Source organism: Chionomys nivalis, chromosome 19 (genome assembly GCF_950005125.1).
Source record: "Chionomys nivalis chromosome 19, mChiNiv1.1, whole genome shotgun sequence".
In the NCBI taxonomy this organism is placed as follows: domain Eukaryota; kingdom Metazoa; phylum Chordata; class Mammalia; order Rodentia; family Cricetidae; genus Chionomys; species Chionomys nivalis.
The window spans coordinates 49,198,270-49,219,019 of NC_080104.1; the positions used below are offsets into that span (position 1 = coordinate 49,198,270).

At 46.5% G+C, this 20,750-nt stretch overlaps 1 protein-coding gene across 12 annotated transcripts in view; it reads left to right on the top strand.

Annotated features, from left to right (window-relative positions):
* Nucleotides 1-20,750, top strand: part of Ank3 (ankyrin 3) — a 445,234-nt gene that overhangs the window by 354,536 nt on the left and 69,948 nt on the right. For all 12 annotated transcript variants that reach the window (XM_057751281.1, XM_057751283.1, XM_057751286.1 and 9 more), the window contains one exon: nt 1,761-1,863. In XM_057751281.1, coding sequence (XP_057607264.1) covers nt 1,761-1,863 — 103 coding nt within the window. The remainder of the gene's footprint in view (nt 1-1,760; nt 1,864-20,750) is intronic.

Genomic DNA, 20,750 nt, shown 5'->3' on the forward strand with positions numbered 1-20,750 from the left:
AGCCCTATGGCACGCTGGGAGGCACCTATGTGCCTGTATCCTGATCGTCACAGTCAGTAAATATTTGCTGAGTATGTTTGGTAATGACCTTGGAATGAAGGTTAATTCTGAGTCAGAGCGATGAGCAAGATAGTCGGAGAAAGCTGAGATTCTATCCTAAAGGAACGACCCACCTTCTGCAGATAACGTGTGTGATCCAGCTAAAGTTTCAGCTAGAAGGCAGTGGGGAGAAATCCTGCTGTGCAAAGGGACATACATTGTTTGTTCTCTTCTCTGCTGTCCTTCCATTCACACACACACACACAAACACACACACGTCAAAGACAATGCTACAACCTGACCGATTCATCCGATGGTAATATGAAAAGTCCTACTTAGATCCACTTTATCAGTGAAGCAGTCAAAATTACAAAGAAAAATACTAAGTTCCCATGGTAAGGATGAGGACTCCCGCCTACACCCATGAGGACCCCAAGATAAAAGGGATCAGTGTGCATAATGCTAGTTGGGGGTGTTTCATGGCTGGGGAGTCATGTCTAGGCTTCACCTCAGCTCTTTCCCATCCTGTAGCTCTGCCTCGTGAAAGGTCAGTCAGGTGGGAAACCTTGTCACAAAGAGGTGACGAGGGAACATTCTTTCCTGACAGCCTGCCAGTTAAGTAAGGTAGCGGGGTGAGTGGATAATGGCGGTGGAGCAGTAGTTCACAACCAACATCCTCCTTGTCCCCAGAGGATCATAATAAAGCCATTAACCCAAGACTCAGATTAATAATAACCCTGATCATCACGTGACTTGTGTGGCTAGATGCAGTCTTAACCAGATAATTAACCTTTTAGAACCATCCCCCCCACAATCCCATAATCTACAGGCTTTTAGTTTAAGAGTCCATATAGGCAGAGTATGGGGAAGCTGGACAATTCAGGGACTGTCTATGAGAGTGTCTACAAAGGAAGAAGGCAGCAAAGCCAAGGAAAGACAGTATTTGAAGACGGGGAATGTGAATGTCTCCTGGAGCACGACCAAGAAGTGCATGTGGCTGTGTTTCTGTTTCCCTTCTTGAAGATGTCCTTGAGTGTCAGCTGCAAACCAGAGCTCTTAGTGTGCAAACCCGTAGCGGGTTTCCAGAGATTCACCCGCAGACCCCACCACGGCAGAATAGTTCTATCTCAGTATGAAAGGCAGCGCAGTTGAACTGAAAGAGGCACCTCCAACATAAAGTCCTTAAGAAACACTGCTGGGGCTAGAGAGATGGCTCAGTAGTTAAGAGCACTGGCTGCTCTTCCAGAGGACTTGAGTTCAATTCCCAGCACCCACATGGGCACTCACAACTGTCTGTAACCCCAGTTCTAAATGATCTGACACCCTCACACAGACATACATGCAGGCAAAACACCAATGCACATTAAGTGTAGAAGTAAGAAAATTATGTTTTTAAAAAAGAAAAACACTTGTGTTATTGGGTAGAGGTTCTTTTCAATGCCATGTTGGTTCAGCACCATAGTGGGGTACCGAGAGTCACCATGCATTTCATTTCACAGAACTGATAGGAAATTGGCCAGATTTAAAAATCTCAGTCATGAAATTTAATGTCTAAAAAATTTAATTTTTGAAATCTTTCATTAAAAAAAAAAGAGAAAAGCACATTTGTTGGTATTTTTAGCCATCCTGCCTGTTTTTAAAGCTGCATGCGTTTATTTTCTTCCATCCCATCCCACCCATCGCCATCTCCCACTGTTGAATGGTAACGGTAAACACAACAGCCTCCGCTCCTTCAGTTCGGATAGGTCATACACCTTGAACAGAAGCTCCTACGCGCGGGACAGCATGATGATCGAGGAACTTCTCGTGCCATCCAAAGAGCAGGTATGTGTTCTTGTTGTCCTTTGCTCATTCAGCCTCGGCTCACGCGCTGTGCTCCAGCAAGCTCTTGGTTCCATGACGGCAGTAGCAGACACATATACGTATGCATGTTTGACTTTGTATTTGTATATTTGGGGGGGGGTATTAGCCAGTTAAAGAAAAGCATCAGCTATGTCATAATGAGAGATGTCTCTCTTTTGCAAGCACCCTCCCCCATATCTCACATAGGGGAACTTGGGGGCACCAAACCTTTCTTGTGTCTAGGTCAGACGTCTTTGTTGTTCGGTTTGCTGGCATTATTCACGGGAATGTTTTCTAATGAAGTGTGTATGTCCACTGAAAATGGCAAGACTTGTATATAACAAGCGGTCCTAGATTAGATCCGATGTGCTTGTGATCTGATCTTTTCAGGGTTTTCCAAGGCATAGTGATATTTTCTGTTTCTGTAGAATCTCTGCTGGATTCTTTCAATGTTTATGCATTTCCTTCTTTTTGGTGCTTACGGTTGATTGGTACTGTGTGATGTAAGAAGGCCGAGGGACACAGTCCTGCCACATATGGACTGAGTGAGAATGGATGGTTCTGGAGAAATATGCAGATATACACTGCGCCTGGTATTGACTGTTGGCAGTTAGGGACCCAGTGACGGATGGATCTGCCTGGACTATAAACCAGCTTAAAAGGTAGCTTGTGATATTTGAACACTGTGAATCATTGGTGAAATTATGCCACACCTACGCATTGCACAAGGCGGTGAGTGACAGTCACACACACCCAAGCTAGAGTTCACTAGCAATAGGGGGTCAGCCCTTTGGAACTCCCACGTGTCTGGAGATGCTGACGTCAGGCCCACAAACGTGCACTGTACTTCACAATGACCTGCAGTTACATCATGCTGTCTAGAATATTCTCAATAAGCTGGCCTTACAGAAGGAAATACAGAGGCAGACAGTGTCAGACAGTAAAGAAAAACCTTTGTAGGGTGATTATAGGTATAGCTTATGTCATGGGTTTTAGGTGGGTGTAAGTTCAAGAGAGGGCCCTTGTCTCAGTCATAAAACTAGGCTCTTGGGAGCCTGGTGTTGCCAGATAGAGATTTTCTGAGGAATTTAGTCCCATCCTGCTGTTTTCCTGTTTCCTTCCAAAGGAAGTGTTATATATATTGATGTTACTCCCAGTGCCTTAAGGGAACCCCACAAAATGTTCAGCATTACAGATTATAGGAAACACTGTGGTTGGACCAGACCGCTTCACACTCCTACAAGACACACTGTGGACGCCTCATGAAATAGAACTGGGACCTCCATTTCTCACTGGATATTTGGGTCTGAAATAGGCACTTTCCCCAACATCAGCGCCAGCAGCCACTGTTACCTCCAAGCACATCAGATTCAAAGTACAAATCAAAAATAAATGCTCACCATGTTCCTCGCTTCTGAGGGTCAGCTGGGAGCTGGTCCCAGGATGTGTGCGGGTAGGATGGAGGGGACAGCGTGTACTCCGGACTAAGAAACTGTGAAAATAAAGGAGAGGCCAAAAGCTTCAGGGTAAAGTGGGTGCTCGTGGAATCAGTTGGCAACTTCCTTCTCAGAAACACCAGTGTGTCATGGTCCTCAACCCTCCTGATGCTAGGACCTTTTGATACAGTTCCTGATGCTGTGGTGACCCCTCCCCCACCCCGCCCCAACCGTAAGATGATTTTTGTTGCTACTTTCCTAGCCATAATTTTGCTACTGTTAGGAATCTTAATGTAAATATCTGTTTTGTGATGGTCTTAGGCAACCCCCACGAAGGGGTCTTTAGAAGGTCGCAACCCACAGGTTGAGAACCACTGACCTACGTGGCCATCTCTAGAGCTCTCTAATCAGCCAGAGACCACAGCACACCAGGAAGGCATCTTCAGGGGAAAAAGAAAGCAAACAAATTAGTGAGAATTGTAGAAGCCAGAGGTTGTTTCCTTTACCGACTAGCTTGTTAGTGAAGACTACTCAAGCCCATGGCCAATATAGGGGGGAAATGATAGTCATAAGGATATTTTAGGGATGCTTGGGGACCCTTGTAAAGGTCTTGAATGGAGATGTGCGCAAAGACATCATATTGCTCACTGTGGTCCCGGTGTCGGGTTACGCAGCAGAGTCTGCGTTCCAGGGGGCGGGGTCACCAAGTTTTCAGGAGTGACCTGAATTAGTCAGCTACTTATTTTTCAATGGTTCATCTCTGGGACAGATGGAACACAGCTGACAGAGCATGTATGGATAGGCATGTGTATCTGAGTTACTGTTCTATTGCTTAAAGAGATGCCGTGACCAAGGGAACTTATAAAAGAAAGGATCTAAATGGGGGTTAGTCCATGACCATCATGATGCTGAGCTGGAGGCAGGTGGACAGGCAGGTAGGCATGACGCTGGAGAAGTAACGGAGAGCTTGCATCTGATCCACAAACAGGTGACAAAGAGAGACTGGGCCTGGCATGGGCTTCTGAAACCTCAGACCCCACCCCCAGTCACACACCTCCTCCAACAAGGCCACACCTCCTTCTTAAATAATTTTACCATCTGTGGACCAAACATGGCGAGAGATGAGCCTAGGAGAGGCGTTCTCATTCAAGCTGCCACAGTGTGTATGTGCGCGCATGTGTGCTTGCTGAGGTCTGCAGCTGAAGCTGTCAGGTGTCTTCCTTGATCGCTCTCCTCTTTGTGCACTGAGGCAGTCCAACACTGAACGGGAGTTCACTGATATGACTCATCTGGCCTGTCTACTTGTTCCAAGGACCCCTTGTCTCCACCTTCTGTGTGTTGGCGTGGCAGGTGATCACAAGCCTGCCTGGTTGGGGGATCTGAACTCTGGCCCGCACACTCCCACAGCGAGTGTTTATTCACAGAGCCATATGCCCAACCCCTACCCCACCCCCTGTTCTTTTTGTGATTTTCAGATATTAAATTGTTAGATTTAGTATTATTCTTAGCTTTTTAAAAAATACTCTTTGCTTCTTTTTAAAGATTTATTTATTATGTGTACAGTGCTTTGCCTGCACGAATGCCTGTAGGCCAGAAGAGGGCGCCAGATCTCATTACAGATGGTTGTGAGCCATCATGTGGTTGCTGGGAATTGAACTCAGTGCTCTTAACTGCTGAGCCATTGCTTCAGTCCCTACATGTGGATATTCTTTGCAGCTTAAAAAAAAAAAAAAAAAAAAAACTTTATTTGTATGAACACCTTTAAAAGAGGGGGGAAGGAATTTTTGAAAGAGGTGTGCTAACTGGAGGCCAGGAAACGGCTGGTTCTGGAAAGGAGAGCTGCCAGATAGGAAACCGCTACTGCAGTGTGCGAGCCTCACAAGAAACGTTTACTCAGGTTCACGGGCGCAAGTGAATTAAAACCAAATGATCCAGAGTGAAAAGCTTGGACTTGGAAAGAAGGCTCTGCGGTTAAGAGCACTGGCTTCCCTTACAGGGGATCCAGGTTCAATTTCTGGCACCCACATGGCAGCGTAACTATCTGTAACTCCAGTCCCACGGCATCTAACACCCTCTTCAGGCCTGCACAGGCACTTGCCACGCCCGTGTCACGCATGCGTTCAGGTAAAACACCCATGCACATAGGTTATAAAAAAGAAAGCGAGTCGTCCTGTTCCTTCACCTCTAGCTCCGTGCTTACGGATTTCAAAAGACAGCTTCTCCAGGCTACTAGGGAGCCGGGAAGAATGTCACAAGTTTTAAACATTTAGCATTCCCGAACTGCTGAGCCCTGGCTTGCGATCGGGTTCAGTGCTACTCATCACTCTCTGCTTAGAATTTTCTGACAGGTCAGGGTAGACAACGGACACAAATTAACTCTGTGTGAACTTTCTCCCGCAGGCCAGGCCCTGCCTGGGCCGAGGACAGCCTCCGCTCCCTCATCCCGGTGACTAATGTGTTTGCACATTAACCACAGCTAAAGTACAGTTGAGACACAAGGTGACCAGCCTGCGCCGCCACCCCCCAGGACCCCAGGATCTTAGTTTCTTTTCCTGTTGCTTTTGTGAAACACTGAGTCTATTTTAGTTCACAGTTCAGGGATGGTCTGTCTATCCCTGTGGGAAAGGCAAGGCTTTTGAAGCAGCTGGTCACATTGCTTCCACAGTCAGTACCAGAGAGCCATGAATGTGTGCCCGCCAGGGCTTGGCTCCCATTCTCTGCTGGCACGGTCTTGGATCTCTGCCCTGCTCAATGGTCCTACCCACAATTAAGATGCATCTTCACACCTTCATTAATTTAATTAGTTAATTGATTCTGTCCCCTCAAGGCCCATCTCCCTGACCATTCTAGACCTGTCCCATTGACATTTAATACTGTCACGCTGCACCATCCCAGGATCTCGTGTGGGGTCGAGGCAGGTGTGGATGCTAGAGCCTGAGGGGGCGTGGCAGAGGTAAGCATCCTGTATCCTCCCAGGCCTCAGTCGTGTGGACCACTTCATTCCTCCCCAACGGGATGTACATTTGAATGAAGTACACTTCACATTTCAGCTGTGCCCCTTGCTCATCCGTGAACCCTGCTTTGGACATGGGAGTAGCATGGTGGATTCCTCTGCCAGCACATCCTAGATAATGTCCCCGCCCATGAGAATCGTCAAGAGAACTGCTAACACCGGAACTGCTCAGTCCCTGACTCAGTGGGCCTGGGAGGGACCAGCCATGGGAATTTCAGTGTGCCTCCAAGCTGAATGTCAGTGCTGCTGACTAGGGGTTCTTAACAGCAGGTGCACAATGGGGTCACTGTGCCTCTTTCAGAGACACCCCATGTCTGGACCCTGGATGTGGGTGGTTTCTAAAGCCCTGCAGGTGATTTCCACATGTCCATCCTAGAAACACTGGTCATCGCATCTCTGACTGCATTCCGTGTTTCTGCCCCCAGCTCATCCACACCCACTGGCTCAGATTACATCATTACTGCCCATGTGCAGATTTCTGTCATTATTCCCTAAGCAAGGCAATGTAAGATAGCAATTACATTACAATAGGTATTACACATATCTAGATATAGTTAAGAGTGTACAGGAAGCTACGTATAGATTTTATGATAATTCTACAATCTTATGTAATGGACTTGGGCACCTGAATATGAGAATATTAGACGGGATGGAGAACTGGAATATCTCCTAATCAATTGGTCATCATCTACAATGTTTGGTTTTAAAGCTCAGATGTCTGTGTGCCAGGTTGTCTTAGCATGTCACTAGTAACCCAGGCTAGGAGTGTAGCTCACTTGGTTGAATTCTTGCCCAGCTAGTGTACATGAAGCTGTGGGCTTGGTCTCCAGTACTACAGAAACCCAAGCATAGTGGCACGGCCCCAGAGAAGTGCAGGCAGGAATCCAAGGGCATCCTTTATGACAAGAGGGAGTCCATGAGACTGGTCCATGAGAGCCTACCTATGTTAAACCAGCCAATGAGGAAGAGTGGGCGATATGGTTGAATGGGTAGAGGCTCTTACTACCAGCTCTGCCCACCTGAGTTCAGTCCCCCAGAAGTAGAAAACGGTGGGATTAGAAAATGTACCCCCATAGGTTGCCCTCTGGCCTCCACACATATCAGTTGACATATGTGCTCATACATCTACACACAAAATAAAATTTAAATGTAATTTTAAACTTTTATTTATTTTTAATTTATTTTATATGTGTGAATGTTTTGCTGTGAAGCCAGAAGGTCAGATCCTCGGGAACGTTAGTTACAAATGGTTGTGGGCTACCACGGTAGCGCTGGGAATCGAAACCCTTGGTCCTCCAGAGGAGCAGGAAGTGCTCTTAACCACTGCCCCATCCCTTCAGCCTCTAAAATGTAATTTTTTAAAAAAAACTATCAACTGTATTTGGAATCATCCCTTTTTCAATAGTTGTTAATGAAGAGAAGAAGTTGTTAATGAACAGTCTCAAAGGAAGCCTGGCTGTCTTAAAAGAAATCAGTGGGTGTCACTGCTTCTTCTGATAGAAGTCCTGAGAGCAGCTCTCTAGCGGGCTAAGTAACGACAGCCCATGGTCCACATCAGCTAGTCCCTGACTTATACAAAGAGTGATGTTCATCATATGCCTTAAGCGGCTAGGATGCTTCTGGCAGTGGTAAAGGTGGCATACAGAGTGGCTGGCCTTATCCTAAGCATCTTGCCAGCATTAATTTGCTCACACTTCACATCAACCTTAGGAGATAAATTTCCTGGTCTCATTAAAGGCAGACTCCTCATGACTGGACTAACTCACCCCGTGGTGTGGGATGAATGGGAGGAGGGTTGCAGGGCACAGCTTGAAGTGGGCAAAGTCACTGCCACTCTCGTTTCCAGACTGCCCCCATTTAGCGCTGTAGTATCTAACCATCAGTTTTGCTCCGAGTGGGGAAGAAGCCAGTCGGGAACCCAGGGATCTGACACCTGGTCCCCAAGTCTGACACCTGGTGGTGGTAATTTTCCTGACTGTAGTGTGTGCCTCTGGTCCACTGTTTTGTGGCATACGATTACTACATTTAAGCACAGTAATCGTCATGATTCTTATTTCTAGCAAGTTTTAGCAGTGTACTTTGAAAATGAAGAACTCACAACACTCAGCGACAGGTCTGAAATGTGGAGAGCCGGGACGTACAGCACGTAAGCTGCAGCGGAAGGAATGAGGCGTTTGACCTCTGCCTGGCTCTAGGCTTACACCTCTATGAACGGCAGAGCCAGTATCTCCATGGGCAGATTCTGCCTGCCCAACTGGCTTCTCTGTCAGATCACTGGAAGAAGGGTGGAATCCCCTCCTCCTCACCGAGGATGAGACCCAAATGTGGCTAGTTAGGGCATTCCTGCTCCTGCAGAGATCACAGTAAAGGCTCAACAACAAAGTAAAATTGGAGCCCTGTAATACTGTAAGACTCCAATTTGCCTAGGCTTTTAAAAAATAAACAACAAGAACAACAAAAAACTCACTCGTGTGTGTGTGTGTGTGTGTGTGTGTGTGTGTGTGTGTGTAGGTGTAGGAGGCCGGGGGACAACTCAGGTTGTCAGAAGGCTTGACTGCAAGCTTCTTTTCTCGCTGAACCATCTTGCAGGTCGCATCTAGCCTTTGGAGAAAGCAGTTAAACCATAAAGATGACTAGCACCCTTGTTTCTAGGCGTAGAACATGAGACCAAGTGAGCTATGGCTGGATTCAGCCAAACCTGCAAGCCAACCCCACTGAGACTTTCATTTAAACCAGCAATCTAATTTCCACCTTTCCCTGCCCCAGTTGAACCTGGGTCTCAGTCTTTACCAACATTCCAGCTGCAGGTGCCAAGAGCCACATGTCCGCAGCACCACTGGAAGGCTTCTGGCATCTTCAAGCACTGACTATTGTTTCAGGCTTTCCTATCTAGGAATAGATTAATCTAACTAACAAAATAAAAGTAAGGTGAGTGATCAATCCTTCGAGAACATAGCTATAAACCTTGGTGTTCCCAAGCACCCCCACTTTTTTTATATATAAAAAAAGAGGTCTCTTACCATTTCCTACTAGGAGATGAACAGCCTGCCAACATTTCCTGCACTTCTGCCCACTTAGGGGTGCATGAAAAGAAACCTGGGGCAGCTGTTTCTGGCCCGCCTCCTTCTCTTCTTGGACTGCCTTCCTATGCAGACTTCTTTTTAGTCCACATTTGCCCTCGTGATTTTGGCCTATGGATGCAGGACAGGCCTTCCAATAATGGACCTATTTTCAAGGTCTAATGAAAGTTTTCTAATTGGTTGTATTGTCTGCCCAAAGGATGACTGTGGAGATAAGTCTGCAAACACTGTTGGAGGCAGTCACAGATGTGTAGGCATTGGTCACATCTTCAGACCTGCGACTCTCCTGGGGAGAATCACAATCTAAGATTCTAGTACCTTTGAATTAAACTTGTCTTTTTTAGAGGCTATTATGATTTCATATGTTTCTGGTCATGTGATGTGCATGAGCTGTTGGACTGTTTAATGTCTTAGCTATAGGCAGAAGTTTCTGTCCCACCAGCTGCTCCCAAGTAACCACACAGAGGCTTAATATTAATTACAAATGCTTTACCAATAGCTCAGGCTCATTACAAGCTAACTCTTACTTTTTAAATTAACCCCTATTTCTTATCTATGCTTTGTCACATGGTTTGGTAACATTTCCTAGTACGCTATGCCCATCTTGCTTCTCTCTGCGGCTGATCACTAGTCCAGACTCCGCCTTCCTTCTTCTCAGCATCCAGGAGCCGGACTAGAAGTCTGACTCTTCTGCCCAGTCTCTTCCTGCCCAGCTATAGGCCAGTCAGTTCTTTATTAACCAATGAGAGTAATACATATTCACAGTGTATAGAAGGATCATTGCACAGCACTTAGCCCATAATATGCACACTGGCAGGTCCTTCAACAGAAACTGCATGCTTGCTTTCTCGAGAACTTAGCCTTGTCAATCATCTCAGCAACCAAAGGAAAAGCTTATGTAATCCAGAAGGCCCCTGTGCTAATAGGGTTCTCTCTTCCGTGCCTTACCTCAGTGACTCTCCAGTTCTGCCGTACATGCTAACTTTGCTGTTCCTTCTGCCTGTGCAACTCTAAGCAGGGCTCAGAAAGGGGGCATAGTGGCAGAAGAAAGCCAGCTCCACATGAAAGATTTGCCTGATAGTCCCCAGGGAGATAAGCACCTGGCCTGGTGACATTTAATATGCTGCTTTCTTCCTGGAAGTACTTGGCCAGCGGTACTGGGGGTATTCACTCAACACCTCACAAAGATGCAATCGTTGCGTGCAATCAACGAGATTGCAGGTCTGTTTTAAGGCAGAGAAGTTGGTATTGTGAGTTTCTGAAGTCACTGGGGTTAGGTGGTGGTGACGTGCCCCACAGGTTCAGCTTTCAGGCTAGCCCTGGTTAGCTTCTTCCCACTGGACATAGCTAAATTAGATAGAAATAAATCAAATTTAGAAATCATAAAGAATCGTGCTTCATTATGGCTTAAATTCTAATCTCAGTGTAAGTTTTCACTGTGTGTTGTGGTCCACACTTGCCACCCCAACTACCGAGGAGGCTGAGGCAGGAAGATCAGGAGTTCCAGGTCAACCTGGTCTTTAAAACTACAAGGAAAAAAAGGCTGGAGGTTTAACTCAATGATAAAAGACTTCCCTAGCGTGTGTGAGACCCTACGTTTAATGCTGATACCTGGAAAAGAAGGAAGAAACAAAGAGCCTTATAAAGCAATAGTAGTTGGTTTCAAGAAAAGAAATACTTGAGAGAGAAGAGAAAGTCTGCTTTGATTTTTATATTACTGCTTGCATTAATTTTGTTGTTTCTCATGTAGTGCAGACTGGACTCAGAATCACTGCGTGCCTGAGAATGGCCTTGAATTTCAGATCCTCCTGCCTCAGCCTCCTGAGGATGGGGTTAGAGCCGTGTACCACCACACACATGGCTTGAATCAGGTCTACTTTTATGGAATCCATTTCCCCAGTTCTTTTGGTTTGGTTTGGTTTTTAGAAGCAGGATCTTCCGTAGCCTAGATAAACTCACTACGTAGCCAAGAGTGACCTGGGGCTTCTGACCCTCCTGCCTCTACCTTTCAAGGACAGGCATTATCGCCCGTTCCACCATCCTTGATGGATCCTAATTCTTAAAAGGCTCCATGCCAGTGTGTTTGCTATCTCCTTCCGGGCCTCTTTTCAGTTCTATGATAGAACACTGTGACCGGGAGCAACATGTGGAAGAGATTACTTTGGCTTCCCACAGTTTCAGAGAGTTTAGAATTCACTGTGGCAGGGGAAGGCATGGCCGTAAGCAGCAGGCAGCAGGCATGTTGGCAGGAACTAGAAGCCGAGAGATCACATCTCTAGCCACAAACACAAAACAACAAACTGGAAGCCAGGCAAGGCTAAAAACCTCTCCAAGCCCACCCCCAGTGATGTCCTTCTCCACCCCACCCCAACCCAACCAGCACTGACACCTAGATGCCAAGTGTTCAACTACCTGAGCCTGTAGGGGACATTTCTCATTCAAAGCATTACACCACCGATGAATAGGTACTGTCATTTACTGCCTTGTTTTCTTTGGTGTGTGTTCGGTGTGTCTGTGAGTATATGACATGTGGATGTGTATGTTTGTAGGCATGTACATGCCATAGCTCCTGTGTAGAGAGCAGAGGCAGTTCTTGAAAGGACTGTCTTGTTTCTGGCTGGCTGTGCGCTCCAGGCTAGTGGACTCACAGGTTGCTGGGCAGGTCTCTAGTACCTAAGCTCCCTGCTGTCCCCCTCGGCAGCCGGTGATCTTTCCCAAGAGTTTTAGGGACCTTAGTTCCAGCCAAAACAGGGTTTGTGACTTTGACACTGAAAAGAATGTCAGGATCAGCCAGTTTGTGAAGCAGCCCTGGAGATTTTGTTGAAGATATTTTAACACAGGTTTAAGCACAGGGGTTATGAGAATGAGAGGCACTTAGAAGAAAGGCAGATGACCTAGGGCCCCTGGGAGGGTCCAAACGTGTTATTTTCACAACAATCATGGGGAGGATTTTGATGGAATTTCAAATTACCGTTGTATCAGTGAAAGAAAGGTTCCCGGGGGCACCTGATAGCATCTCAATTACAGAGTAAAAAAGTCTCACCCATAGGGGGCCGTTTTGTGTGAGAGTTTCAGGCTATATCTGGGGAAAATGATGAGGTCCTGCCCACGGTCATATGCATTCAGGCCTTACGCCCTATCTCAGTATTAGGTATCTATAGATGAAAGCAACGTCAACATTATACCAGACTTCTTTACAGATTAGCGCCAATTACGCTGGAATTCTTAGCTAGGAGAGGCTTCCGTTCAGGCCCTTTTCCTTCTCCAGTGTCTAATTTTGTTCTTCTTGTCCTGCCTCAGGAGTGCTGAGGGTACAGATGTGCACAGTCACATCTGGTTTTCCAGGGGTCAAACTCAGATCACCCCAAACTAGTGGTAAGACTCCTGTCTCTGCCTCCCAAGTCCTGGGGTCACAGCTGAACCCTATCGTACTCTGCTGAAATAGGCGCTCTCTGAAGTTTACAAAGAGAAGCCTGCAGCCAGGGAGAGTATGTGGCTGCTATGTCACACACTGTTTAGCTGGTGTACCTGAGACTAAAGCCTCCATTTGCTGGATGCCTGGAGACCAAGTCCTGGCTCCTCCTAGACAGCTGAGTGGCCCTGACTCAATGACTGGCCTGTCTTGAAGCACCTGAGGTGGGAAGAGTCTTCTGCCTAGCCGCAGATCCCTTGTCTTTTGTCACTTAGAAGGCAAGTGCTCTACGCTGGGCACTCTCCATAGTCTTAAATGTCCTTCAATCGAGTGCTTGTTCCCTCCTTGCCCCACTCCCCCCCCACCCCCATGGTCTGAAGAGTGCATGGATGGTCAAGTTTTACATGGGGAGATGCAACATTACGTAAATGTAAGAAGCAATGCCCTTCAGCTATTTTTGCCTCCGTGCATTAGTTACCGTGTATTTAAAGTAGCGAAGATTCTTTCCAAGTTTAAAAGAGAGGTGAGTCAAGACAGACAGCAGGTGATCAATCTGGGCCTTTACTTAAAGCCTTGTTTGTTTGTTAAAAATTCTCTCTCTCTCTCTGGAAGTGTATGTACATGCACATGGGTACACACAGATTCCCTGGAGTTGATGTTACAGGCTGTTGTGAACCACCCAGTGTGGGTGCTGGGAACTGAACTCTGATCCCCTGCCAGAGGAGGACTCACACTTAACCTATGAGCTATCTCTGCTGTTCCAGCAAGCTTTTATTTTTTTATTTTTTATGTTTTGGTTTTTGTTGTTGTTGTTGGTGGTGGTGGTGGTGGTTTTGATTTTTTGGGACAGGGTTTCTCTGTATAACTTTGGAGTCTTTCCTGGAACTCACACTGTAGACCAGGCTGGCCTCAAACTCACTGAGATCCACCTGCCTCTGCCTCCTGAGTGCATCAGGTTCTTTAAAGAAGACCAGCTACTGGAAGCGGGAAACCTGGAAGGTCATGGAGATCTTAGCAGCAGCCTGTAGCACCAAGAAAATTCTTACTTTTGCAGCCTTTAGGGCAGTGGTTCTCAACCTATAGGTTGCAACCCCTTTGGGAGTCGCATAGCAGATACCCTGCATATCAGATATTTACATTATAATTCATAACAGTTGAAAAATTACAATTATGAAGTTGCAATGATCGAAGGGTCACCAGAATATGAGGAGCTGTATTAAAGGGTTGCAGCCATTAGGAAGGTTGAGAACCACTGCTGTAGAGGGTAGCACCCCCTCCCACCCCTCCATTCCTCATCCCTACTCCCAGCCCCAAGCTTCGAGGGAAAGGGTCTCAGCAGATTAGTGAGGGTCCTAGATAAGACATAAGACAGTGATGTAGGAAACTAATTCTACAGCCCTACCCTACCTTGAATCTGTTACATAGCAGGAGCTTGGCAACTCCAGGAAGGCACTAGATAGGACGAAGGGGGGGCTGACCAACATGGGGCCAGCACCTGCGTGCTAACTCCAGGACAAGCATTGTTTATGGCTTGCAGGACAGACTCTTCAAAGCACTGAGTGGGCCATCCCATGATCACAGGAACCGGGACGTTACTTTGACCTGCTCACTGTCCTACTGTACACTCAGAGGCATGGTGAGATTTTGACTTGGATCACTGTGCAGTGGAGTATAGAGCCTCTCTCCAGACCTCCTCCTCATGTTTGTGGACTGAGGAGAGAGACAGCCACATGGCTTTCCCCTGTGCTGGCCCTGTCCAGTCTGCTCTGGGGATGAAGTTCTCCTCGACACACACTGGTTTGGTTGCCTCATCCCAGTCTCTCTGGAAAAATCTCATTTGCTTCTCTTCAGATGAGATGCCCTTGAGTTTTGTGTGTGACCTGTTGCTAGGCGACCTGTTGGGCATTGGTGCAAGGACCACCTTCCACTGTCTCTCAGAGCAGTGGAGTGGACAGTTCAGGAAAGGTGGGGGACTCCAAGTCCACACAGGGTCTTAACCCTAACTTTAGCACTGACAGGCTCACAGCCCGCAGTTGGAAGTGACCCAACTATAGAGCCAACTAGGTCTCTCTATTCTCCACTTGCTCCTCCCTTCTTGTTCTCTCCCTTTCCTTCCCCCATCTCTTCCTTTCTTTCCCTTCCTGCCCTCTTCTCCTGTACTTAGTATGTACTCCCAGACCTGGGCTTCTGGGCGTGTCCTGGTTTGTAAGAGCCATGTGTTCTATTTATTTCCGGACCTGGACTTCAGGGTGTGTCCCCGTTAATGAGGCCAGTGTGTTCTTACTCTCCCCATTCCTCTGATGCGCAGGGCCGTGAAGATGCTATTTTAGGAAAATCTTAAGCTCTTGGGAGACAGTGACCTCATCACTGGCCAGGCTCTGGCTTCCACCGAATAGTGTGTAGTTTGAGTGTAATAGTGTCCCCGCTGTCACTTCCAAGACGAAAAGCCCGTGAGTGAGTGTTCGTGTTCCCTCTGACACGGGAGTTAAAGGAAGTCGGTGTGAACTGTTTTTAATATACTGTCCCGCTGAAGCCACTCTGTGCCAGCTGGGGTCTTTGTGTTGCCAGATGTTGGAAGGCATTGTGAGCCTCCATTTCCTTAACTGTAAAATGCGTGTAATATCATGCTGAGTTCTAGAAGGTTCTGGGGACTTGAAGAACCTAAGGCCGTTTTTACCACTGTTAAAAAGAATTGAAGGCCAAGGTGGTGACCCACTCCCATTATCCCAGCACCCTGTGTCTGAGACAAAGCAGCCAGAGCTGCATTGCAAGAACATGTCCCAAACACAAAATAAAATTTCAAAGGCTTAAGCACTTTTTGAGTCAATGAACCAGGCCTAGGTTTCCGTAAGATGCCATATTACAACCGAGGGGGAGCTGTCAGCTGATATAAGCATCCTGTGCAAATATCTGTAAAGCCTCAGGGTTTGGCCTGAAGCCGATACATTATGATTTTTGTTCTTGCCCCCCAATAAATCATCATATTTTAACAAATAACCGAACACAAACCAAAGTCCTCTGGAGAGTGTGGGAGTCTTTTTACATTCAAAGATATCGTGTTACATCTTCTCACCGATAAGGCATTGGTGCCAGGATGTTATTCACAGTCTCACCAAGACTTTTGTCGATGAGTGAAAGACAAAGACGCTCTGAATATGGAGAAACATGCCGAGAACAGAGGGCGGCAGATGTTACCAGGGAAACGGTAGAGCAAAGCTTCCCCCTATACCCATGGGGGCCAGTTGTTGGCTTTGTTTGTACCAAGTGGGTATGCAAGCTAATCCCTAAAATACATGCACCCCCTTACCCAAGGCCAGAAAAGTCTGTGCGGGTAGTCTGCACACTTGTAGCAGTAGAAGCGGGAGGAAGAAACGCCGCTGTTGCTATGCGCAGGCGCAGGCCTTAGCTGTCACTATGCGCAGGCGCAGGCCTTGGTACAGGACTATTGACGCTGGACCTTGGCCCCCCTCTAGCTACTCTCCTGAAATCACGAACTCAGATGATCACCTCACATTTCCCGAGCTGATGTGAAAACTGGGCACAATCACCTTAGAGTTGCCTCCAGTTAGTAACCAGTACCGAGGGTCACCCGTAGGAAATGACAAGAGGAGATGCCAAATTCAGCAGTGTCTTAACCCCAAAACTGAACCTCTTCACCAGGCACCACCTCCAAGCTATGAGACCTAGGAACCGGGTCACACGTAGCTCATGCTGGCCTGAACTCACTACCTAATTGAGGGTGACCGTAATCTCCTGACCCTTCTGCCTTCACACTCCATATTCTGGGATTACAGGTGTGTGCTACTATCCCCAGGAATGCGGTGCCGGAAGTCAAACCTGGGGCTTCCTGTATGCTAGGCAAGTACTTGGCCCGCTGAGCCACATCCTGGCTATTGCTCCATAGTCAGTGGTCACCCAATAGCATGCCCTGCTTACCCTTTCCAATGGTTATTGGTAGAGTTAAGGCTATGCATCGGAGCCCTGGTGGCCTGTGCAGTGGCAGGCAGGACATTATGAAATTAGTGTCGTTTACTAAGGTTAAGTAGATGCTGGTATGTCACAGTTCAGTTTTACCGAAACCCTAGCCTGTACAAAGTATCTGGAGACAGAAGGGAAATTCCCAACTCGTGATCTGCCTGTAAAACTGCAGATTTCGTTGAGTTGCCATTATTTTTAGAAAACTTCCCTGTAAGAAGAACGTTCTGGTCGCTCATATGTAAGTTATTCAGACGCAATTAGGGCCACTCATAAACCTGAGCCAGCTCCGTGCCAGAGAAAAGTGGGCTGCAGGGAGAAATTACTCTGGTTCCTAATAGTGGATTGAAATGCTACCTGCTAGAGGCACATCAGAACCTTCTAGGTTCCCGGTGTGGACAGGTGTAGCATTTGCTCAGTGGTGTTGTGACTAGGCTCTGATGGCTGGCAAAGAGCTCTAAGAGGCCAGGAGAGGACGCATATCTAAGGAGGTGTGGGATCCTGGCAAGTTGGCACATCCCACCTAGTAAATATTACATGATAGCGAGATACCTTTCTGCGTGGTATAATTCATGGTTTCAATAATTAATGTCCCCAGTACACTTCTCTGAGTGCTTGAAGGTAAATAATTTACTGCAATTAACAAAGAGGCAGAAGATTATTAATTTATCAGACTTGAAAAACAAAGAAAGAAAGTCCTAGTGGAAAATAACCCCAGGGCCTCACACATTCGAATTGTAATTTGTCCCCTCAACCCTCTACGGCCACCAAAAATATTAAAGCAGCGTTGCATCCAGTCCCTGACCCTATCCTGACAACTGGCCACTGGCATCTCTCACATCTGGCCTAAGTAGTTGGTGATATGGCTGGAAGCGAGTTTCTGAAATGGTTTACTGCTGGCCAAGGTTAAGATCTCAGTTCTGTCCAATTGCATCAGATTCTTTTCATGTGTTTATTTGTAAGGCTTCTGTTAGGTGTGTGTTCCTGAGTGTGTATATATCTGCACCAAGTGTACACAGAGTCTGTGGAAGCCAGAGAGGGTGTTGGATCCTCTGGAGCTGGAGTGACAGGTGGTTGCAAGCTGCTGTATGGGTGTTAGGAACCAAACATGGGTCCTCTGTAGGAACAGCCAGGGCTCTTAACCACTGAGCCATCAATCCAGCCCCAGCATTAAATTCTTAATTACATACACCAAACACATACACACACACACACACACACACACACACAAAGGCTACGTTTTTATCTTGTTAAATACAGTGATATCTGTTCCTCATTCATTTTAAAATTTTTCTAGGACATAGACAGTAACCTACATATAATCATCCTATAGATTATTTTTTAAATGTCAGAGCAGTTTTGTTTTGTTTTTTTTTTAAGACTGAGGCGATAGCTCAGTCATCAAAGGACTTACCACGTAAGTGTGAAGACCGGATTCCTGCAGGGCCCCAGATCCGTGTGAAAATTAAGTCTTGATAACATGGTTGTAATCCCAGTGCCAAGGAGGTTGAGACAGATGATGCCTTGCTGGGCAGCGAGCCTAATCAAATTGGTAAACTCTAAGCCAGCAAGAGACCTTTTCTCAGCCGGGCGATAGTGGCGCACGCCTTTAATCCCAGCACTCGGGAGGCAGAGGCAGGCGGATCTCTGTGAGTTCGAGACCAGCCTGGTCTACAGAGCTAGTTCCAGGACAGGCTCCAAAGCCACAGAGAAACCCTGTCTCGAAAGAAAAAAAAAAAAAAGAGACCTTTTCTCTCAAAAACCAAGGTAAACAACTCTTGAAGTACGATACCCATCACACACACACACACACACACACACATACACCGTGCCCCTACACACAAAATAAATAAGCTGAGTCATTTGGGGGTATATTTGCAAGGCTTTTGTTGTTGTTGTTTTTGGTTTTTGGTTTTTGTTGTTGTTTGGTTGGTTGGCTGACTTTTTTGTTTTTTAAGGTGTGGTCTCACATAGCCTAGGCTAGGCTCAAAAACCACCATATAGCAAAATATGCCCTTGAGCCCCTGACTATCTTCCCTAGAGTACCAGGATTGCAGGTGTACACCACCATGTCTGGTTTATTCTGTGCTGTGCACAGATTGAGCACAGGGCCTCCTGCACACGAGGCAGGCACTCTGCCAACTGACTTACATCCCCAGCAAGTTCCAATTATATTGCTGAAGCTGGGCAACAGAAGCGAACATTGGACTGCTGTACGAGCCATGCTTGTGAGGAGAAAATGCAATCCCTGCACATATGTTCCACCCTGATTTTTCTTCCCCGGGGTCTATTGCTGGTTGCACTTTTAGTATTTGCTTCCAGGTCTCCAAATAAGAAAAATGTGTTATTTCTCCGTGGATTGTCTCCATTGGGGAAATTCTTTTATTGGTTTCCCCAATTGGAAAAGGAAGCTTTAATGCTATGTCTGTCTCCCTTCTTCACCCATGTGTGCTTCTGACCTGCTTGTTTCCCAAGTCATTGTATTTTATTGGGGATTCTGTGTGTATTTCATATGTAGACTTGTATTTCATATAGATGGAATAGTTTTTTGTTTGTTTTTTTGATATGGAGTCTCAAGTCACCCCAGCTTGTCTAGGTCATCTTGCTTTCTATCTCCCAAATACTAGGATTACGGCCCTATGCCACCATACCTGGGTAGTATTTATATTTTTATATCTCTTAAAGTACTACCCTTGAAAGTCATATGGTGGTGGCACATGCCTTTTAATCCCAACACTTGGGAGACAGAGGCAAGTGGATCTCTGTGAGTTTAAAGACAGCCAGGGCTACAGAGAAAGCGGGTCTTTTTTTTTTTTTTTAAAAAAAAAAAAAGACAACCCTTAAATGTATTGCACTCCTTAAAAAAATTCCCTAGAATTTTTATTTTTATTTACTTCTTCTCTGTACATACCAATCACGCATGGCATAGGCCTTCTCCTCATGGTACATATCTGCTCTGAGTATGTCCATGCCTTGTCCCGTGCTGTCAATCTTGTCTACCCAGCTTGACTCCCTCAGGGTCTTTTCACTTGCCAAGTGCCTTGAAGCCATCTGCACTGGTCCACTCTTGGGCCTGCCTGCCTTCATTCTGACATACCCTTGGTTTGATCCACTCTTGGGCCTGCCTTCATTCTGACATACCCTTGGTTTGATCCACTCTTGGGCCTGCCTTCATTCTGACATACCCTTGGTTTGATCTTCTATTACATTCTATGCTCTCCTTCTTTCTTTTTTTGATTCAGTCCTCCATTTGATCGTACTGTGTTTTGTAGTATTACCTTTGGAGATTATATGATTAATGCATTTTGTGAGGTTTGAAGTGCCTGGAAATACCTGTTCATGAGTGTGGTTTGCCTAATCAGGGAACTCTGAGCTGAAAACTCATTTCCTCTTTGAACCCTTGAGGGGATCACTCGGTCATTGTTGCTGTGTTTTGCTGTTCTATGGCCATCTCTGTCTCAAGCTCCTGAACTTTCCTGCTGGTGCACCCCAGTGGGCACAGGGGTGTCTTTCCTCTCCCACACTCCTTCACTCCTTGGCAGCAGCGGATCCTTTTACTTTGAGAACACAGGCTTCAGATCTCCGGAAGGACCTTGAGTTAGTCTCTTGTTATCTTCTATTTCGCTCTTTTTGTGTTTGTAGGCCTGTTTGTGGAGGAGGGATTTGAACCTCTTGCGTTGGTCTTTGATTTCTTATATTTTCTCCCACTTTTTTTTTTCTTTCAAGACCATTCCAGCCGGGCGGTGGTGGCGCACGCCTTTAATCCCAGCACTCGGGAGGCAGAGGCAGGCGGATCTCTGTGAGTTCGAGACCAGCCTGGTCTACAGAGCTAGTTCCAGGACAGGCTCCAAAGCCACAGAGAAACCCTGTCTCGAAAAACCAAAAAAAAAAAAAGACCATTCCAAAACGTAGGGAAGGGAGCATACTGAGAAAATATTGGACTAAAGGAAGAC